The sequence below is a fragment of the Mustela putorius genome, unplaced genomic scaffold (assembly GCF_011764305.1).
Source record: "Mustela putorius furo isolate JIRA1106 unplaced genomic scaffold, ASM1176430v1.1 tig00003834_pilon_pilon_pilon, whole genome shotgun sequence".
Taxonomy (NCBI): domain Eukaryota; kingdom Metazoa; phylum Chordata; class Mammalia; order Carnivora; family Mustelidae; genus Mustela; species Mustela putorius.
The window spans coordinates 25,390,410-25,413,204 of NW_025421987.1; the positions used below are offsets into that span (position 1 = coordinate 25,390,410).

Sequence of the window (22,795 nt, forward strand, 5' to 3'; positions counted from 1 at the left end):
CTGGGTTTCTGGACAGACTGAAAGAAGAGTGTGTATATGTGTGGAGAACTAGCTGCCTATCATTGTATTCGCTGAAGAATTGGGGGAGGGGGAGAGAAAGTTAATTGTACATGTTTTCCCTTTGCCATGCAGAAAGAAAAAACTATGTATTTAGAAATCAGCCAGAATGTATACAGTTGGTCCAATTTGTTGAAACTAGACAGTTATTTTGTGGGTAGTGGTGCATATATCAAACTTTCTATTTACTCAGTAATGTCAGATTTTTTCCCCCTTAATTTGTATCAGACAGTAATAACTCAACATCTCAGATTTAAACTTTACTTTTTCAGGTATAAGATGGCATAGTAATTTTGTATGTGCTACTCTTTATTCTTTAATTATGGCCTATTGAGAATTATCAGGTCCTTCCAGCAGAAATCTCATCAATCAGAGTACTGAGTCTTTAAGATTTATTTTTTAATTATAAAGTAAACATTTTTCATACTATGTTTCTAGGTGTATTTTAATAAATGCCTATATTTAATGTGTATCATTCCCTTTTTTACTTTAAAAAGGGTGTTATGTGAATATAAAGTTGATGATGTAATAGTTAAAAAAAAACGGTGATTATAGTTTCCCATATATACAATTTAAAAGTTTTCCATAATGTACAGTTAAACTCAGATCCGAGTTTGAATTCTAGCCACTGTTGTGGTAATTCAGCATCTCTAGCATGGAGATGATGATATACTTGCTTTCATCATCATGTGTGAAAAGGGCTTAGTGTACTGTTGGGCATTTGGTGAGTAACTTAATCAACTGTGCTGTTATTTACACATGATCACCAGCACCAAAGGGTAACGGTCCTTTGTATGATAAGAGGCTACCAGGTACATTTGGGTCTTCCAGTTAGTAATAAGGACCATCCTTTAAAAAAGAGGTGGCAAATGATTTAAAGAGGACTGAGCCCTTTCTATGGGTCACTGTGGGGTCCTGTGTGTCTGTGTTGAGGCTCGGGCTATATGGAGATGGCCAGGTCTAGGAGGCTTAGGGGACCTTTGGGGCTGAACCAAAAAATCGAGACATTACTACGTGGCTAGAGCTGGAGCTACTCCTCACAGGGACATGTGATGACAGCGTAGTCAGAACGGAGCAATCAATACAAAGAGGAAGCCGGGCAGCGTGTATGATCTGCTGGCCAAGTTCACACAGTCTCACGTGTGTCAGTGTGAGCTGAGGACTGGTGGAGAGCTGTGTGGAGAAGGAACTCCCGGACGGCTGAATGGGTGCTGGCAGCCAGCCGGGCCACCTGGAAAGGCTGTGGAGGTGAGCCAGGAACAGAGGCCCCTGCCTGAGGGGAGAGTTGTGGCTGAAATCCTGCCCATGCCAAGGTATTGTGCCCACATGGCAGGGGTGATGAAGGGCCCTTCTTGGCAGGAGGGCCGTTCTTGTCCAATACGCACAAAGGTGCAGGTTGTTTGCTAAGACCGTTGAGCAGCAGTGCGTGGTGTGCAAAGCCAGACCGAGGAGTGGAAGAGCGGTCACTGTCCTCACGGAGGCAGCAGGGGCCCTGGGGAACAGAGTGGATGGGGACATGGTTCAGATACAAGTGACTAAAAAATTGGAAGTTTCGCTGCAGAGCCGCTGGGGTGAGAAGAGAAGAAGGTCTGCAGAGTTCGCCAAACAAGGATGTCCTCCAGTGAGCTGCCGGCATTTCAGGCCTGGTGAAGGAGACGGCGAAGGTCCGTGGGGAATCTGCTAGAACCTGACCAAACTGTGGAGGTGTCACTCCAGGGCTCCTCAGGCTCTCTTTCCTTGGGGCTGGTGGGATCAGTCTCAGAGCCTGGGTGGACCTGAGCCCACGGACAGGAGGGGCGTTAGGAAGCATCTCCCCCCCAGTGTGGTGGAAGTGTCCCAGAGAGGCCAGGCAGGCTGGGTCTGTGTGCTCAGTGTCTGGAAGAGCGAACATGAAGAGTGTTTCTTCCTTCATGTTGTAGGATGCTGAGATACCCACAGGGCTTTTGTGCTTGGTGAATAGAACAGTTATTCCAGAGCTGTTGTTGAACATGTTTTGTTCTCGCTGGATGTCGGTAAAACAAACTCCTTTTGATTTGAGAAGGCATGAGGAGAGTCCAGAAATAAAAATCTGACCACTTTCAAGTGTCATTCCATAGGATCCGTTGGTTTGTTTGTCCTTTTAAGTAATGCCATCAAGCTTGCCCGGAGGCTCAGGAATGTGCATTGAACCAAAGGCTCTCCTGTTTGCTTCTCCTATTTGCTTCTCTCGGTAGTCGAGTTTGAGAATCGTTGCCATAGGGCACTCAACAGAACCATGGAAGACAATAATGGGTTTCTTGAAATCCAGCAGAATGAGTTGGGAAGGGCAAGGGGTGGGAGTCATAGGGTTTTGCTTCTGCCCACTTTGTGATTGTAACCTTCCTCTTGGTTTCCTCAATCCCTGGGATTTATACTGCATAAGGAGCTGGTAGGATAGACAAATGAGACAAGTGTTATGTAGTGCTTTGTCTGGTGTCAGAAAGATGCACGCATTTATGAAAGCTCACATCAGGAGAGCGGCGTACAATGCATGGGCTCCTGTCAGATAGAAAAGGGTTGGAGTTCTGGGTCTATTATTTGTCAGCTCAGGGAAGTTACTGTTCCTGTCAGGACTTCAGTTTCCTTATCCATAAAATGGGAGCTGTAAGTTTACTATGATTCTGATCAGTCATTATCCATGGCGCTTTTGCCACATGCTAGGCATTTCTGGTAAAAAGAAAAAATGCAAAGCATCTAATTACGGAATGTGTAACTACATTCAACAGCTATCTACTTATCGTCTGTGTGACAAGTATTAGAAATGCTGAAAATGCAATGATAGATGTACTGTCTTGCCCTTAGGGAGCTCAGAGTCTCATCCAGATGACTACCATAAAATCTGTCATGGTCTCTGGATTTCAGTAAACTCATATTTTTTTCCCTCTGTTGTTCTCTTGCATTTACAATGGCAATGATTCTCAAACTTTGGTATGCGTAAGAATGGTTTTGGAGGGTGCTTGTTTCAGTGCACGTGTCTGAGCTCCAGAGATTCCAGTCCCGTAGGAACTCAGGAATGTGATTGTTACCTGTTGGGTCCCCCCAAAATGGGTACCCCAATAATGGGTCCATGATTAAAGGAGCGAGACTGATACAAAGCTAAAGTCAAGCAAAGCTTTATTTTGTGCCAAGCATCAAGAATCAAACCGACCGTCAAACAGACGGGTCCAGGCCGCCCCTCCCTGCTTTCCAGACTGACTTTTATAGAGCAAAGGCCATGTGGTTGGGCCTGGCCACACACAGGTGGCCAAAGAAATTGTAACACACACAGAAAGCCGTGCAGTCATGCTCGGTGACCAACTGAGTTACAATTTACCCTAGTAGAGATTTGAACCAGCCTATCACCTAGTTCAGAATTGGCGCCCAAAAGGTGCCCAAAGGGTGGGGCCCATACTCCTGGGTAGCTAGGAGACAGTATGCACCCCCACTGATTGGATACCTCCATCTGGTCTGACCCACCCTTGTATTTGGACTTTGTTACCTGGGACTGGTTTCCCCAGACTTGTTTTTAAGTAAATTCCCCTGGGCGGGGGTGGGGGATGGTGGTGGTGCAGACTAAATTTAAGTTTTATAACAAAATGGCAGTTCAACCGGGGTGGGGCTGCTCTGGCTGAATAGGCCCTTACTTTACCAAGCCCCCATCGGGTGCTGACCCTTGGACCTGCCACATCACTTGGGAGCACGCTGCCCTGGAGCCCTTTCCCTTTTACAGAGATCTGAATTTACTCTTTAGGAACTCTAGCTGCCAAACGAATATTGTCAGGAAGTTATAGATTAGAACTATCTTTTGGGCTCCCCTCACTCACGCCTTTTGTCTTGAGAGACAGGATGACACCAGGAATAGAACTACGAGGAAGAAATGGTTAGACCTTCAGTCTATTTCTGTCTTTCAAGCTGTGTGACCTAGGGCAACTCAGTCTCAGAGACTTCCAGTTTCCTCATTCACCAGGAAGATCATATGTCCGTGCCATTTATCAAGCTTGTCTTGAGCCTTAAGTGAAGTGAGGGACATAAGAGCATTTTATGAACTTTAAAGCTCCATATAAGACACACTTTTATTATTAAAGAGAAGGGAAAACCGTTGCTCAAGATGGAGCTCACTTTGACATATGGAGAGTATTCGTAGATCGATATATTATAATTTGAGAAGAAATAGTTGATCTCTGCCAATGATTCCTGTTCTCCCCGTGATGACTTGTACCCACACCTGAGATAAATAATTGCTTTATAACTTAAATTTTGTAAAGAATGTTATCGGCACCCTGGTTTTTGGAACAGCTGCAGCCAAGAAGCTGGGTCTGTCATGTTTTATGTCAAGATCTTGAAACTAGTTTGTAATGGAAGCTCCACCGGGCTTTCCCCCACCCCCACTTCCCCTTAAAGCAGGCACTCTATGTTAAATTCTGGTTTTCTTTTGAAATATTAGTTCAAAGCAAAATGGTCATTCCATTTATAGAATTATAATTAGAGAATCTGTTTGTTACTGAAGGTTTTTTCCCTACGAGCCGGCAGAGGAACTATACATGTGTATCACAAGGTTATCTGGGCTGGCCCAGTCTGCTTTGCAACTTGAATATGCTTTGAATTGCCCCTGAAATACAAGAGAGAGGCTAAGCTTTCTAAGTTTTTCTCAGCTGGTGTATACAATGGCTCTTCAAGAGTAGGTTCATTTTAATCTTTAAAAGGAAAAAGGAACGAAAAAAAAGAACGTTATTAGTGAATGAAAAAGAAAATCTCGCTCTCATACTTCTGTGCTTTGTAAAATAATATATGAATTTCCTGAAGAATGCATTTTTGGGGAAGAGATGAGCAAGTCGAATTGTAAATACTGAGTTCTTTCTCACAGTCTTCATCTGCGGTTTTATCTTACGTGTAAATAGGTTTTTAGAAGTTTGCTGATACTGGTAAGTGGCATCCACATTGGGTGTTTGCATAAATGATGTTATTGTTGGTGGAGCCTTAAATATCTGAGCATTTAGACAGATTGTTTTGTGACTGTATTGCCCCGTGGTAAAATACCTTCCAGGACAGTCTTGAGTAATTTAAAACTGTTCCCGTTCAAGTGTATCTGGTGGATTCTAAAACTCCCAGAGTTGCCAAACACCCCAGATGTCCGCCACCATCAGCTTGTACAACAAAAGGGGGTTAATTACAGTGTATTTTCAAGGGAGTTACAGGATATATAAATAATCCCATTGTGTTCTTTGGAGTCTTTTATATTTATCCTCTATCCATGTTTGGGTAATACCTACATGGTGGAGGGGAGCATTCTGCTGAGGTCACATCATTCAAAGGGATGAGACAAGCCAAATCCACATCAGTCCCCTGTGAGCACTGATAGGCCTGTATCTTGTCACCATGAAGCGTTGCTCATGGCCTTTGGTCAGGACTTAATATGATCAGGTCTCCCCTGTATGGACCCCAGTTCCCTGACCTTCCTCAGGGCACCTAGTACGAGGGGAGGAAGGAAAGCTAACATTTGCTGAACAGGTATAAGGGCCAGGCTCTGGGCTAGCTAACTTCTCTTCCATTCTTCAGTTAGCCATTTCAGTGATGCAGCTGACATCCAAAGGCCTCACTGTCTTAGATTTTTACCGATAATCCCAAACCTTAATTCTCTCCATCATTTGGATTTTACCAAGTATTTCTTAAGAAACATAGAACCATACCTTTTTTTTTTTAACCTACGAATAATAATCCTGCAATTTATTTCTTGCTTTTTACCATGAAGAATTTAAGGCAATTTAAAAAAGAAAACCAACCCATAGTACATCAAGATAGCATATATTACAAATGGCTGAGGAAGACAACACAAAGTGGAAAGAGATGTGCAGGACTGAGGGGATGGGAGAGCAGACCTAGATGTTCCTTACATGCTTTACTCCCTTTGCCATCAGAGGAAGTGGGTTTTCTGCCAAAACCACACGCAACTACCTTTTCCTGGTAAGCCAGTGAGAATGCTGCGTAGGCTGCATCAGGAGAGACCAAGGCTAACTTTGGCTTTCTCAAAACCCGTGCATATTACAACTTCGAAAAAGAGCACGGCAAACTTTAGTTTAGGAAACCAATAGCAGTGAAATACACAAACTTACTCAGCATGTATTTTGTGCCCTAGGTTGTGTGAGACAGCCATCATTTGGGGTCATCTACCTAATAGGTCCAAGAGGTAGGTTGTGTGCTCGCCCTTGTAAACAGGTGAGGATACTCGGGTTGGAAGAGGTCAGCTGATTTAACTAGGCACCCCCCAGAGTTAAGTGGAGCGGGGCCATGAGTCATGTCTTCTGATTGCTAAGCAGTGTTGACTTTTCAAGGGGAATTATGTATACTAAGGGAGATGTGTCAAGTTAGCTCATTTACCTCCTCTATTTGCTTTCTCCTTACATAGGCATTTCTAACTAACTTATAATAATGGCACGTGGGTGTGATGGAAGTAAGAAGCCGCAGCTGACAGACAGCAAGGGAGGGGAAGCCAGCCATCTCCATTGCATGAAGACTGCTTAGCGACAGTCCCACACCCTTCCTGGTTCCAGAGAAGCCTGGCACAATTATGACATTTGTTAAGATGACCCACCTTATCAAGGAAAGCTCAGATCCTGTTTATTATAGTCTCGTATGAAGACAAAGGAGTGCTTTATTTTAAGGTTTTCATTTGGTCTTATTTTACTGTTAAAAGGGAGACAGCATGATATTATTTAGAAATGTATCTCCTCAGACTCATGATGTCTACCCTGCCTTGGCATGATTGAGGTTAACAGATAAGAACAGGAATGGGAGGAGTGGCATGTGTAATTGCCCAGATGAACCAGAAACTTGATAAGAGAGGCAAAGAGATGGCCTACTTGTTTCAAATCACAAGCATTGGGAAATCTATTATAAGAACCATATGATGTATTGTCTTTTGCATTGAATTGCATGTGGAAGTGAGAACTTACTCATTTCTAGGAAGCAAAAGTGAGAACTAAATATGGTTAGGTTTTTAAAAATGTATATGTCTTATAAAGGGTCTTTAAAATGATACTGTAGAGAGGATAGTGTCCAGATGGATATGGTCCAGATGGATATTTATCCATCTATAAATGTATAATGGACCAAATTGTCTATGTAGTGCAAAAACAAGTAAGAAATTAGCTAAATTTACCTGTGCTATGATATTGAAAAAATCAAATGGGTATACTTAAAAGTCTATAGAAATTGGAGATGTGGGAAATCCTTTTTAGTAGATTTTTTTCTTAGTTTTTATAAAATGACTTTTTTGGTTTTTGTTTGTTTGTTTGTTTGTTTTTTAAGAGAGAGGGAAGAAGGTGGCTGTGGGAGAGAGAGAGAATCCTAAGCAGGCTCCATACCCAGAGCCCAACTCCAGCTCACGACCCTGAGATCACGACCTCAGTCAAAATCGAGAGTCGGACACTTAACCTACTGAGCCACCCAGGCCCCCTTCCCAGTATTTAAAAGTTACACAAAGGACCTGTAAAAATTACAATGTAGAGGGGGTGCCTGAGTGGCTCAGTGGGTTAAAGCCTCTGCCTTTGGTTCAGGTCATGATCCCAGGGTTCTGGGATCGAGCCCCACATTGGGCTCTCTGCTCAGCAGGGAGCTTGCTTCCCTCTCTCTCTCTGCCTGCCTTTCCGCCTACTTGTGATCTCTGTCTGTCAAATAAATAAATAAAATCTTTTTAAAAAATTACAATGTATAGCTTTGAAAATCATTTTGAGCATTGAAGAAATGCAGTGTTTGTTTACATCTTAAGGCATACATTCACTTTCTATGGAGAGAATGAAAGATTTTTTTTAACGTTTCTCAAAACAAGTTTTGGATATGGAATATATGTGTAAAATTCTGTTCTGAATGAGTTTTTTTCTTCTCTGACATGAGAAAGTAGTATGGAAGCCACCAGCTTTGAGACAGTGGTGCTGTTTGTTGTACCTGCTATGTTGTATTGTCTAAAGAGGCTGAGGAGAGAGAGAGAAAAAATGTTCCCTTTCTGCAAATTTAGTGGATATTTCAAAAAATAAGAGCCCTACATCATTTACTTCTCCTTTTCCTCTGTGTTTGTTCACTGATCTTGTATTTGAGCCTTTGCGTGAACCCATCTATGGAACAAATAATACTGCCTTTTCTTTGGACTTCATTCCTGTTTTTCAGTTGGGCCAGCCATGAGAGGGTACCTTGTGGCCATATTCCTGAGTGCTGTCTTTCTCTATTATGTGCTGCATTGTATATTATGGGGAACAAACGTCTATTGGTAAGTTTGCTCTTTATTATTTTTTTTTTTAAGGAATTTATTTATTTGAGAGAGAGAGAGAACAGAGTCGGAGGACGGTCAGAGAGAGAGAGAATCTGAAGCAGACTCTGCGCTTAACAAGAGCGTGATGCGGGGCTTGATCTCACGACCCTGAGATCATGACCTGAGTTGAAACCAGAAGTCAGTTGCTTAACTGACTGAGTGAGCCACCCAGGGTATCCCATTATTTTTGCTCTTTAAAAATAATTCCCAAACTAGGCTTTCACAGAGACACACAAATGATACTAGAGGGACCTGTAAAACAAACAAACAAAAAACAACCTCTTTAACATTTTGAACCTTTTCTAATAGCTTCCCATTATAAGTTGGAGTTTTACCACTCCAGTGTCTCCCATGTTGTACTCTAACAGTTTAAAAACTGATAAAATAGCATTTCTTTTTATTGACTTTTCAGTGAAGCAGTGATGTTGATTCCATATATATTTCATCTTGAATTGATGGAATAATTTTTGGACTCAGTGGTACTTGACTGTTGAGCCTAAAATAAGAAATTACTGATTAAAATATAGACACTACCTGTGGTTCTCTTTGTTTAAAAATATTTGGTGAATATAGGTGTACATTATGAAACCGTGTTGACTTTAAATGTTACATATAAAACTTGGAAGAGGTACAGGTAATTTTATTGCAAAGAAAAACGTATTAAATAAGCTTTTAATCATTTTCCTTATTGTCAGTCCTTTGACTAGGAATAAAGTTTTGATGATCTTTAAATCCTGAGTGGATGGTTGTATATGATATCAAAATAAATCACATGGTAATTTCCTGTCTTAAACTGTCACTACTCTTTGCCAGTTTTTCAGTAGGAGATCCTAGATCACGTTTCTGGGTTTTGTTTTGTTTTGTTTTCCTACTAGATAAAAAAAATTGATGCTTCTGAATTTATTTCACCACTGGTTGATTGAAAAATTATTGTAATGCTCTTCATGGAAGGAAGTTAGGCAGATGGTCCCTGGGAAAACCCTATGCCAGGTGGGTAGGTTTGGACCTAAGTTTCTAGGCTTTGGACTTAAATACTGAGCTAGAGGACTTCGAGGGTTTATTACACACTACATGAGGGTTATACCATGGGGATCTCTCCTTCCATCTTTGCCACATCTTATCTCTGTCCCACACTTAGTAATGGAAGACAGAACAGAAGAGAAAGCAGGGAGTTTACCAGATGGCTACTTCCCTACAAATCCTATTGTGTGTCACAAGGGGAATGATAAGGAAGACAATATAAAGAATCTGAATTCTACACAGTCTTTTGTCCTCAGGGTTTGAGGAGTGTTTATGACACGCTTAAGGTAACACACTCACTCCAGTCACATAAAGTACCGTGGGAAATTACCCCAGGTGGGTTTTGTGCTGTGAACTTGATTCCTTAAAAATTATTTAAGACAGATACCCTTTTAAAGCCACTCAAAGTTTGTCTTCACAATCTTCTAAAAGGTCTTCTGTTTGAATAACCTTAGAAACCAAGTAATGGCTTATAGTCCATTTTGTCCTCTGAATATAATTTTGTTTTTATGGTATAATGTCCTTGTCCACCATATTTACATGCCTTCCTTACATATAAATCAAGGGATTCTTGTAATTTGTGGTATTCACCAAAGATCCTTTTCTGATAAGGACTTCATTAGCTTCGCAGTTTAGAAACCTAGCAGTTCCAACTATGCGGAATTTTTTAACAAAAAAATTGAAAATTGAGACCAATTCTTTTAGTTTCAGTCCTGTGATTATAGAAGAAATTGGATTAGTTTTTTAAGATGAGTTCCTCACATCATTGATCATTAACATGTTCTTCTTCTTCTTCTTCTTCTTCTTCTTTTTTTAAGGATATGGGTCTTTTTTTGACAGACAGAGATCACAAGTAGGTAGAGAAGCAGGCAGAAAGAGAGAGATGGGGAAGCAGGCTCCCTGGTGAGCAGAGAGTGGGGCTTGATCCCAGGACCCTGAGATCATGACCAGAGCTGAAGGCAGAGGCTTTAACCCACTGAGCCACCCAGGCGCCCCATTAACATGTTTTTTTTGTTAAGCAGTAATGAAGCTGGCTAAATCTGGATCCTGTCACCGTGTTCCCTTCATTTATTTTTGTTGTCGTGCTCTGTCTTGTTTCACAATACCCTTTTAAATTGTGGAGACAAGCAGTCCATTCAGCAGACCCAGAAGGGCCTAACCTATGCCAAGAATAGAGGAGAGTTACATATGGCTCTGAATAGTGTGATTTGTGGAAGCCAGATCACAAGGCTGCGTCTGTGGAACTGCAGGTCTGTGTTTCTGTGGCAGGTGTCCCCAGATGTGGCATGGAGGACCGAGATAGCCATGAGCATGGGTGTGTGGTGGGTTTCTCAGGTTCTGGGTTGGGGGTACTTCTAAAAAGTCAGCCTGCTTGGGGCCTCCACAGTGTGGTAATCCTGGCCCTACTTGAAGGCTTTTTGTTTGGTGCTCACTGAATTACTTCTGGGTCACTTGTCACCTCAGCCTTTCTCATTCTCTTGCCTTATATCCATGCATCCTCCAACATATGCAAGGTACTGTCTTCCCTCAAGGGCTTCTGTGAGAATTTTTAGTTCCATGACTGAGTAGCCTTGAGGTGGTGGCACTGAACAGATTCCCAGGGCATTCGTTTTCCTCTGGGCGGGCTGCCTGGTTCTGGTTTCTGACTGACCCTATTTTTGTCTCCTAGGGTGCCACCTGTGGAAATGAAGCGGAGAAATAAGATCCAGCCTTGTTTATCGAAGCCAGCTTTTGCCTCTCTCCTGAGGTAAAAATCTAAAAGAAACTGTGACGGACGAAATGTTCAAAACGTGTTTGTGATCATTTTTCACACTTGTTTACTTTTTTTCATGTAAATCTTAGCAGTAGAAAGTAGACACTCTTTATTTAGGAAAGAGCTTGAATATCCTGTCTCTTTTTGTGCTTTTAGTCAGAGCTCTGCATATATTTTCAGCAAAGGCATTGAAGAACTCAGTCAGACCAGTATTCTTTTCACACAGGTGAGATTAGAGAGACTGATTTGTGTTTGATTATAAAAAAGTGAACTATTCTTCAGGGTTTTACTGCCCCGCCCTTGTTGTTCCCATGTTGTTTTTCACCTTTATTATTTTGTGGCTTTTTGTCCCTGGCCTCTAGGTTAAACTTTATGATGAGACCTTTTTCCTGACTTTGAGGGACTTTCAGTGAAGTACTTGGAATGTAAATAATGATCTTTATATGGTAAAGCCATATAAAGCACTTGTAGAATAGCCACAAATATTCTTTTCCTCTGTTCCCTCAACTTTGACAGATTGCTGGTCAATAGCTTCTAGAGAAATAGAGATAAATGACAGTCTGGTCATTTTAATTGTGTACAACAGGTATGGGCTTTTCAATATTTTACCCACTAAGGATCAAAAATGTCTATTTTCTTTTAGTATGTTACTGCACCTTTTCATTGCTGGTTCTTAACCTCTTGGGGCTATAGATTCCTTTAAAATCAACTCTCTAGGAAACTGCAGGTACAGAAAACATTTCTGCCTATGATCACAAGTACGCATGGCTAGGACCACTGGAAAGGAATATGTTTTACTTTGGAACCCAGTCTACACTGGGATAAATGCATTTTACCTTGGAACCCAACATGTATAAATAAGGCTGGATCCTTGAGAGTGCTCTCACAGTCACAGTTAAGTCTAGCGGACAGATCCTGCGTCAAGCAGGAAAGGCTCATCCTCACCTGTTTCCTTAGTCTGAACATGGTGTGAGCTCTCACGTAGCTCTGAAGACTTTAAGCTTATGGGACTTGTCCAAGGTTAGTGGCTCGTGAGTGGCAAAGCCAAAAGGAAACCGGAGCTATGTTACCCTTATCCCACTGTAGTTTATTTCCTTCTTGTCATACAGCCCCTGAAACCCCAGGGCACTGTGATCTGCACCTGCAGTTTTTAGACTCCGAGAGCAGAGCTGATAAGACTGGAAAATGGGGTCAAGCGTGAGGGTCAGAGTGTGCGATAGTTTGACTTGTTCCTTCTCTTTAATTAAAAAACCTTTTTTTCCTACGTCATACTGGCTCCATAAAGAAGTAGTATGGAGGTGAAATTCATTCAGTCATTCATTAAGCATTTGTAGCCTGCTTACTCTGTGCTGGGTGCTAAAATTGGGGGCACGGGGACAGGAGCCCATCCCACTCTCCTCACACTGCTCACTTGTCTGCAACAGGACCCGAGTGGGGTCAGCAGTGCAGGACAGAGCAGGCAGTGAGAAGACGGCACCCACAGTTCTTGTTCTTGAGAAAGTCTGAATGATATCAGAAGAGAGTTTAATCCTTGGCGCATCGAATTTTTATCATATTTTTATTTTCACAGCTGACACAACTTTGTACATATGGAATTTTAAATTGGGGAGTGGCGTAGCACCCATGCTTTTATTTTCCCTTATTGCCTCCTTTGTCTCTTCCTGCATGTGGCTAACTTGTTTTCGCTTGGTATTGGTTTGTTTTTGAATTTCGATTCCCACTCTCTAGCCCCTGAAGCTATGATATAATTTTGTTTCCACAGCCTGGAAGGTGTTTGCACTCTGGTTGTATAGTTCCATTGCATATTCCATTCTGTGATTTTTAAAGAATTTAAAAAATAATTACACATTCACATATAGTCAGTATATCAGGAAGAGTACTATACTGCAGTTGTCTTCAGCTGTGATTTTTAGAAGGCTACAGTTAATGTAGGCATTTGGGAAAATCGCTTTTTCTTTTTCTTGCAGGTTTCATCAGTTTCACCCTTTTCTGTGTGCAGCTGATTTTAAAAAGATTGCTTCCTTGTATGGTAGCGATAAGTTTGATTTGCCCTATGGGATAAGAACATCAGGTCAGTAATATTATTCGTTACCTAGCCCTAGTCATGTGAATGATGTTTGATGTGAACCACCTATTTATGTAATTTTAAGGCCTTAAAGGAAATGATTTGGAGATGGGATGAAGGAAATTAAATATTAATATAAAAACCCTACCCCTTTTTGAGGCAGTGTAGAATTTAAGAATATAATGGCACATTTGTTGTTTTTATTGAGAAACTGCTTTTTCTTTGATTTAGCCCCATGCTGTTATTCACGCGTCCTCATGCCTTAGTTGATTCCCGGTGTAGAATTAGCAAGGTGACCCTGTGAGTTGGGTGAATGTCCTTTCCAGCTCACCTTTCCGCCTCTTTACCTCTGAGTTTTATTTATTCCATCAATTTAAGATCTAGCTCCTGGATCAGCCTTTTGACCAGAGGGTGTTTTACTTTTGCCATATTGAGAGAGAATCCATCCCTCTATCTACTAACAACAGAATAGTTTTCTCTTGGCTTGTCGGCAGGGGAACTGGCTAGCTTTACGTTGTAGATCTAGGCGAGACCCGGAAAGCCCAAGAGGTGACAGGCTTACAGTTTTCCAAGTTAGATTTTGCATATTCAGCTGATCCTGGTGTATTGTATGCGTGGGTATGTATATGTTTTAAAAACATACAGCAGAGAATTTAATAATACAGCTAAATTTACTGAAAATTGGTTTCTAGACTAATGTCAGTTTGGAAGTCTATATTCTATACTAATGTCATTTGACGTTGATATTTATTGTTTTCAGATTAAGCATCTTTTCTTTTTTTCTTTTCTGTACTTTTTGTAATGTGTCCTCGGAGCATTTTTGAGTGTGCCTGTTGAATAGTGCTGGCTAAGTGCAGCTGTATTGTTAATTTTCACCATGGAATAAACCCCTGGGGCTGTTACCAGTTTGAAATGGGTTTGGGGGAGGGAAGGGGACAGATGGCTTACTAAGTACCTAAGAAGCCATAATTCCTTTTATTTATAATATTTCATTTGTTTTCTAGCGGAATATTTTCGACTTGCTCTTTCAAAACTGCAGAGTTGTGATCTCTTTGACGAGTTTGACAAGTGAGTTTATTTCCTTGCTTTTGTTTGACGAGTTTGAGCTAATGAGGTTCAAAATGTGCACCCCAATTTAAAATGTCTTCATACAAGAAGAGTCCTTAGTATTTGTGCATAACTAAAACCTCTAGTTATTTCTGTGATACTTCAAATAAAACACAAAATTAATTTAGAAGCTACATAACTGGTTGTCTTAAAAGTTTGCAGAGAGCCTTACGATGGTGAGCAGTCCTAGTTCCAGGTCAAGACACTGTATTCCACATTCGTCTTTTCTAAGTTGTTGGTACTGAAGAATTAACTTACAGCCTCTGTTGCTCAACTCACAGCCCCCTCCACAGGCTGTTTCCTGTACCTTCCTATGTATCTTTTTAACATGAGGGTCCTTTCAGTTTCACTTGTATATTGGATTTCAGAAGCAGCTCTCTTCCTCTTACTCAGAATTATACTGGAGGGAAGCAAACAGCTTATTTAGATAATACATTTTCTGACTGCAAAAGGTCATGGAGTTTGTAGAATACTCTGGTGTCAGGTTAGCTGTGTAGGAATGAAATTGCTAAAGATAGACTTCTTAGCAGGTATACTTTTAGAGAGGTAGAATTTCTTCTCAAATTTTTAAGCTACATTTTAGGATTTGGCCAGTGGTCCCATTGGATGGTACAGGTGGTCTGCAGATGTCAGGCCTCCATTGAAAAGGAGAATGACAGAATATTCCGTCTTGCTCAAGAGGACAGGGGAGCTATTTAGTGGAAACATAAGTGAGGGTAGTGGACAGGGGTATGAAAATGGAGATAGACTTTACAGAATAGCTAGAGGAACAGTGCTTGATTTTGTCTGAATTTATCTCCTTTTTCTCTGGGAGCCCAGATTATGAGTGTGGATTATGTAATAAATGTTGATCATTTCAGCTTGTATTTACTTGTTATCATTTAAAACTATGTCTTCAACTTAATTTCAGTTTTTGATTGCATATCAACACCAACCACATACGTTCTTTCCTCACCTAAAGTTTTATAGCTCCAATGGGTAGAATATTGTTTTATGCAAACCTTTGGCAAATGTGCATTCTATCATGCTTCCTAATTTTTACCATCAATCTTCAAACTATCCCTGACAATCCTTTTTTTTTTTTTTTTTTTTAATGGGGGAATTGAAACTAGACACACATACATAGTTTGCTGCAGTCAGCAAATGCTGGAGCCAGGATGTGAATCTAGAGAGTTCTGTCCAGTGCCTGAATGTTTGACATAAGAGTAACCATCACAAGATCCTTGTCCCTGTAAATGTGAGCTACGGTCAGGATTCTTGGGGTAGGGGGTGCGACAAGAAGTTTCATTCTTTCCTGGTTTTTTAGAACTATGTTGTACTGTATGTAGTTGCTTTCAGAAGCCCTTCTCACACAGGTGTTCATCATCTGTGTGTCCCTCAGGCAGGCTCTTCCCTCTCTTCTTGCTGACTTGACCTTGCTGTTCCCCACCCTTTGTCCTTTGTCACTGAGCATGTCCCCCACCCCCACCGTCAACCCGTGTCAGGCTCTGAGCATCACCCGAATTAGGAGAGGTGGGTATGGGTGGTGAGGAGGGATTAAAGATCTTGCTGATCGCACAGGAGCCCTTGAGTCTGAAGTTGTCCAGGGTCGAAGTAGAATAAAATAATGCAGTCAGAGACTTTTCAGGTAGAGAGGGAATGGAGAATGTCCTTGTAGGATGCCCGCAGAGTGCGCACAGGGGATGCGTTCAGATACTGAGTCGGCGTTGCTGAATGGCTTGTTTGACTGTGCAAACCTGTTTCCTAGGGACTTGAGAAAGAGTATTTTGAAAGCAGATCAGAATACACTTATGACACTACTACATTCGCTGTGCATATTAACTTTTGGGATGGGTTCACATGTAATAGTAAATTATACCTATATTTTAAGCAAGTCATTCTGCATTTCTCTGGAAGCCACTGTACAACACAAAGACTATAACAGACCAATCCGTGCCTGAGTAGTGTACTTTATATAAACTCCAGAAGGGCAGAATATACAAAACTACCTTATTGTTGCCTCTGAGTCATCTCACTTTGGTCACCATATATGACCTTAAACATCTCCCATTTCTCTTCTCCACCTGGGAAAATTGCTCAAGAGGAAGCAGACCGGAGAACAGTCTCTTTTTCAGGCAGGGGGTGGACTACCCCAGCCAAGGTGTCAGGAGGTGGCCACACACAGGCCTGGTGGAAGCTTCATGGGCCTGGGAGGGTATAGGTTGCTCTCTCTATTTGTATAGGTCTGTAGGTTGGGCAGGGCTGAGCAGGAGAGAGGGGGAACTCGGCCTTTCCAGTCCCTTCTGCTCTGTGGGTTGCTCTCTTCACGGATTTTATTCTCCCTCTGTCCTCTGTGTCCCTTCCAGAAAGGTTTAGACATTTTGTCATTGTTTCAAATCCAAATCCTTTCAGTTCTACCAGATCTAAGTCCTAGTTTTGTTCCCTTGCATTCCTTCGCTTGTGTGATGCCCTCCGTTGGGACACATTGCACAGTGAATGGCAAAGCTCTAAATATCAGATGTGTTTACAATATGGGAAGCTTCCCCTTTCTCACAGGTGTGACATAAATGAAGCCTGCATGTTGACGTTCCAGAGCCAGTCTTCTAGGATGATCGGCAGGGACCTGGGCTGTTCTGTTGTGAGTCTGCCATTCCCATATACAGAGCTTCCTCCTCAATATCCAGTATGATGGCGGGACCTTCACCCATCATGGCTGCATTCTGGCCAGTAGGGAGGAGCAAAGGGGAAGGCCACCCCCTGCCCATTAAGACTTGCCTCCTGCTTTAAGGACATTGCCCAGAAATCACATATAATACTCTTTTACGCCCAGGGGTGTGCTGCAGCCAGTTGGTACCAGCTTGAGAGCTGTAGTTCTTCCCAGTTCCATGTTCAGTGCCATCAAGGTCTAAAGTTGAAATTAGCCACTTGGGGGCATTTATACCATAGAAATGGGCAACACTGCAAACCAGGGCTTCTCCTATCATCTCTTTTTCTCCCAGAGAGAGCTAGTGGTTAACATCAGTTAGTAGCCACTAGGTTGTATCCCATTGGCTAGGGATATAATCACAAGGTCATACTGAGCTGGAAGGTGGGCGAGAAATGTAGCTTTAAAAGAAAAAAAAAGTTGTCTTTATTAAAAGTGGCTGTGTGCCCACATTAAAAAAAAAGTCTTATTTTAAGGGACAAAGGAAGCCTTATTGAGGGGCAACTGGTCTCCAAATATTTAGGATTCTGAAGTCAGTTACATGACTATACCAACCTAGCTGAGTGCTTGAGGAAGCCAACTGTGGTTTGCCTCTTGGAGAATTGATCACCCGTGAAAGCTGTTGAAACATATTGGTGTTGTAGTTCATTTTGAAGTGGCATTTTTTAAAGTTTTTAAATTTTATGTATTATTTTATGAATTTGACTTTTTTAAAAAAGATTTTATTTGAGAGAGAGCCCACATGCAACTTGGGGGGCAGAGGGGATCTCAGGTAGAATCCATAGTGAGTGCAGAGCCCGATACAGGGCTCAGTCCCATCACACTGAGATCGTGACATGAACTGAAATCAAGAGTCAGCTATGTAACTGACTGAGCCACTCAGGCACCCCCCTCATGAAGGACTTGTTACATATGCCATATTGGTCGGTAATGTTAGTAGAGTAATTCTCAGGCAGAGAGAACCTTTTCCTGAAGCTAATACCATGAAGAAGTTGGTCAGGAGATAAACAAGGAAGGGAACAGGAGTGTGTGTCTTTGGCCATGACACTTGTGTGAAAGACTCCTGGAGCTAAACCATTCCAGGCTTGTTCTCTGTTCTGCCTCCTCCTTGGCTATCCACTCCTGGTTTGCCACCAAAACACAAACCAAACCAAAAAAAAAAAACAAACCAGACTCACCTGTACATTTTCTAAGTTTTTGGTCATTTAGTAATTATAATAATTTGCCTCCCTTTGTGTAATCATATCTGTTAGAAAAATATCTGCGTTATAGAAGATTGCTTTTCCCCCTAGTTTTGTGACAGGGATCCTCTGTTCTCTGTGAAAAGAGGGTGACTTGCAATGGGACAGTGTATTACTCATTTTATTTTTCTTCTTATTTTAAGTATTTTTATTGGACTTTCTCCTTCGTATTGTTTGAGTTTCTCTCCTGAGTGATGGCCCAGCAGGTTGGGGTGGGGTAGACACTGGACCCTGAACACTGGACACTGTCCTGTTCTGTGAAGTCCAGGGAGCCAGATTCTAAAGCAAAGTGGTGGATGCTGGAGATGGTCAGAGGCAGGAAGGGTGGAGATCTGCTCCAACTCCCTCATTTGAAAGGTGAGAGAACTGAGGTGATAAGGAAGGTTATGTGGAGGTCTGCAGACGTCTGGTCTCAGGACCTCCCTCCACATTTTAACAAGCAGAGAAAAGAGGAGAAATTGAATGTCTTGAACTGAGCATCATCTGAAGAGATAAGAATAAGAGCAAGAGAATTCTGGAACTGTGAATTCTTTTGGACATATTCTTTAGGATTTCCATGCATTATATATTACATATATGTATTATATTATATTATATATATATATATATATATATATATATATATAGTATATTACATAGTTTATGCCTTTATCCTTAACCTCAAACCATTTTTAACCAGATGAACTTTAATATTCTGGCAGGGTTAAACCAAAACATCTCTGGGTACATGAGTAAGTTCATTAAAAACACATATATGTTAAATCGGACTTTTTTTTCTCTTAAAGATACCTGATCTCGGTAGAATCTTCTCTGAATAGATACTATCGGAAAACATTTTTCTTTGCTCATCTCTCACCTGAAGTTCAAGCACTGGCACTGAGCCAGCAAGTATGGCAAAGGGAAAAAGTCTCAAATGTTGACAAGCCACTTTTTAATTTTTTTTCAGTTTTATTTATTTGACAGAGACCCAGTGAGAGAGGGAGCACAGCAGGGGGAGTAGGAGAGGGAGAAGCAGTATAATTTGTTTTCCAAACCACTTTTTTCAGTTGAGATGAAATTTACATAAAACGAACCATTTTAAAGTAGACAGTTCAGTGGCATTTAGTACATTCACAAAGTTATGCAACCACCACTTCTAGCTCCTTTCAAAAAGACAAACCATTTTTTAAAAACAATTGGAGCAACCCTTTTCATGTTGGTTTTGTTTTGTTTTGTTTTCATATTCTTCCTGTTACGGAAATGCTCAGATGGGCTATCAGGCCAGGACTTAGGCAGCAGAGGAGATGCTTTATTTATTTATTTATCTATCTATCTATCTATCTATCTATTTATTTATTTATTTATTCCTAGAGAGAGCTGGGGGTTGGGGGAGAGGGTGAGGGAGAGAGAGAATTTTTAGCAGCTTCCAAGCCCAGTGTGTTAGCCTGATGTGGGACTCGATCTCAAAACCCTGAGATTGTGACATGAGCTGAAATAAAAGGTTGGGCACTTAACTGACCTGTCCAGGCACCCCTCCCCACCCACCAAATAAAGTGCTTTATAAAAAGAGGTGGGGTGTTTGAGGTAGCCTCTAGGTTCCTTTCTAGCCTCTGTGGCACTTTGTTCAGAAGGTACCGTGAACCAGCGGTTCAGAGTGACAACTTCGGTTCTCTTGCTGTCTTTTCCATGTGCCGCTGCTGTGGATTTCTCAGGGGGCTCGGGTTCTTCTCTTTCTGCTCCAAAGCACAGCTCACACGAGGTGTCCATGTTTGACCCACTTCATTAACCATTGAGGGTATTTAAAGAAATTGCATCACAGAAAAGCGACACTTAAATGTGCCCCTGTTATGAGGTCCATTTTGGGTGTCCATGTAGCTCCTGAGCTCTGGTCTATACCCAGGTCCCCGGAATGCTGCCATTACCTTAGTGGGACATGCTCTCCCTTGGCCAGAGCGGCAGAAACCCTGAATCACGAACTGTTAGCTCCCACGCAAATGCATGAGCCAGCTCTCCACCTCCTGCTGCCACCATCGCCTTCTGAAAGCTGCCACATTCTGTGAAGCACGCTTGAGTCCTGCTTTGATGGTTGTAGAGTAACCACACACAAATATCTTACCTAATCGAAGCCCTGTGCTAAGTCCATTGCTTGCTAAATGGGCAGGGATTTGTGACAGCTGCCTCGTAGTTCACCCAGGCAGGATCCATTAATGTTGTTTCAGCAGAGCTGGGTCAGATGGGCATCCAGCCAGGGCGGGAGCATGGCCTTAGACAACCTACAAAGAGGAAAAAGATATGGACTTCAGCAGTTGTCTATGAAAAAGAGCCCAGGCTCCAAAATGTCTCAGTGCCTGCATCACTAACCCACCCATTCTTCCCTCTGTTTTCAGTCAAGAGAAGAACTTTCAAACCATGCTCTTGCTCTGGGTAAAATCTTTTCTAGAGCTTCTAATAGACTTCTCTAATACCTTTCTGCCCAAAGTGGGGTCATGGGGCCACTCCAGACCAGCGACTGTTAGGCTTGTGAAAGCAGGGCTCTGTGAGCAGGCATGCAGGGTAATGGGTGTTGGGAAAATGGCCAGTGGGATCTGCACAAGATTGTTACACTGAAGATGTAGTAATATATTTTAATGTGAGTGATGCTACTGACAGGAAAAATGAATGTCAGAAAGCATTCAGAAGACAGGTCACAGATCATTTGAAATGGGCGATTCATGTTTACTTTCTCTGTCTTGATGGTTGTCGATGTTTACCTCTGCCTAAGGTAGCCAATCTTCTGGGTTTGCCCGGCTTGATGAGAAGCCTGCCGTTCACGTGGGGGAAGTGTAATCCCTCACCATGACTATTTCAGCACTTTTTCAGGTTTTCCATTAACAGGTTCAGGCACTCTGGAATGATTTTGTTTTCTGGGTGAGCGGTTTGGGGCATGTGTATTTCCCTACCCGTTTCTGGAGGGGGAGAAGGAAGAACAGATACCTCCTTTTCCAAACACAATGTGAGAAAACAGTCATCGATTGTTTGGTAACAACCAAACCAATTTCTAAAGTGCACAGCCTATGAATCAGGAAGTTAAAGACAGGAAGGTACAGTAATATAAAGGAGACTATTCTTGTCCTCTGGGGACTCACAATTGTCTGTAACTATTTGTGCATGGAAGTGGTATTCATTAAATATGGTAGAGTTATACAGTCACCTAAAGGACCCTGGAAGTTACTGTTTCACACCTCAGGATGCAAGGGAATCCAGGAGCCCAGACCAGGTGGATGAAGCCAAGGAGATGATGAATCACATTTTTGGTGAGATGGGTCCCTGCTGGGGAGAGCGTTGTGAGCTGTGTGGTTCAGACTGTATCAGTACATAGTTCCCAGAGTCATGGGGGCATTGTGAAAATTAGCTGTAGATGAGATGCTGTTGCCGAAGAGTAGTCCTAGGAATGCCCCTTAAAGAGTTTCTAGTATTATATATGATCCTCAGAAAGTTGTGCAGGTCTTTGCATTATCCTTTACCTGGCAGAAAAGTGAAATTTCCTGGACGAGATTTCCCTTCAGAGGTATTGGCAAACTGTTTCGATGGCCAAGGGCCTTCCTTCCAGCTGCCCCCTACAAAGCTCACAGAGAAGAAAATAGAAAGTGAAATTTCTTAAAGTGTGGTGACCATTCCATAGTAAAGTGTCTTTAGAATTGGAGTTCCTTTGAGTGAAGCAGTATCTCTAAGATTACTTTCCATTTTTCCCAAGTCCTTGGACCTCCTGGGACAATGAACAGGGAGAGGCCGTGTGGTTTGTGTACATACAAGGAAGGACCTTCTCTCTGTGGCTGATCCTGGGGGCTCTTGTAGTGGAGATCTGCCTCCAAACCTCAACTCCTTTTTCCCTTGATCGGAGGGTTCGGTAGGAACTGTGAGAGGAGGTCCAGGACCTTGAGCCTAAGTGGGGACTGGGAATGTGACATATTTGTATGATAGACGATTGCTTCCCTTATCACAATACTCTTTTGGCCACCCGTGATCTAGGGCTTGAGGACTTGCTGTAATCCAGTCTGATAAAAATAACACTGAGAGGAAGCCCCTGTGAGCACGAGGGTTCAGCCTGTGGGTTTATTGCTGAGCAGTGCTGAGGGAACTGGCCTTGCCTGGGGGTGCACTGAGCTGCCTCTTTCTGGATTCTGTTTCCACTTCAGAGATGAGGTTTGTGGGTCCCAGGTCCTTTATTGAGGCTCTGGGTTGAAACTCTGGAGACACGGTGGTATGAGTTCCTATCCAGCATGCTATGTTTGATGATGTTGGAGTCAGGCAGCCTGCTGTCAGGCTGGATATCCCAGGACCGCACGAATGCTGTAGCCCCTGGGGTGCCTGGGGCCAGGACTGGGAAGTGGCCTCCGGCCATAAGGGAGGAGGTTAATCTGGGTGCCATCATGGTAGCTGTCTCTCCTCCAGCCCCATGCAGTTCAGTAGGAACAGAGCAGGTATTTCGATCCTCCGTTCCTAGCGACTCCCTCCCCAGTGCCCACAGCATTGCTCAGGGGAGGTAGAGCCCATTTCAGGAGGTTCAGCTTCTGTTTTGTATTAAACTGACCCCAGCGTTCTGGAAGGAAGA

The 22,795-nt window shown here is 42.4% G+C and overlaps 1 protein-coding gene across 12 annotated transcripts in view; it reads left to right on the plus strand.

The window, feature by feature from the left end:
- Positions 1-22,795, plus strand: part of ST3GAL6 (ST3 beta-galactoside alpha-2,3-sialyltransferase 6) — a 77,961-nt gene that overhangs the window by 44,900 nt on the left and 10,266 nt on the right. For 5 of the 12 annotated variants that reach the window (XM_045088254.1, XM_004771909.3, XM_004771912.3 and 2 more), the window contains exons 3-6: positions 8,215-8,314; positions 11,046-11,123; positions 13,097-13,200; positions 14,199-14,262. In XM_045088254.1, the coding sequence (XP_044944189.1) occupies positions 8,226-8,314; positions 11,046-11,123; positions 13,097-13,200; positions 14,199-14,262 (335 nt within the window). In that variant the 5' untranslated portion in view covers positions 8,215-8,225. Of the gene's footprint in view, positions 1-1,618; positions 1,722-6,187; positions 6,239-6,457; positions 6,714-8,214; positions 8,315-9,231; positions 9,347-11,045; positions 11,124-13,096; positions 13,201-14,198; positions 14,263-22,795 lie in introns of those variants that run through there. The other 7 variants (XM_045088251.1, XM_004771908.3, XM_013045596.2 and 4 more) reach the window with 7 other exon arrangements.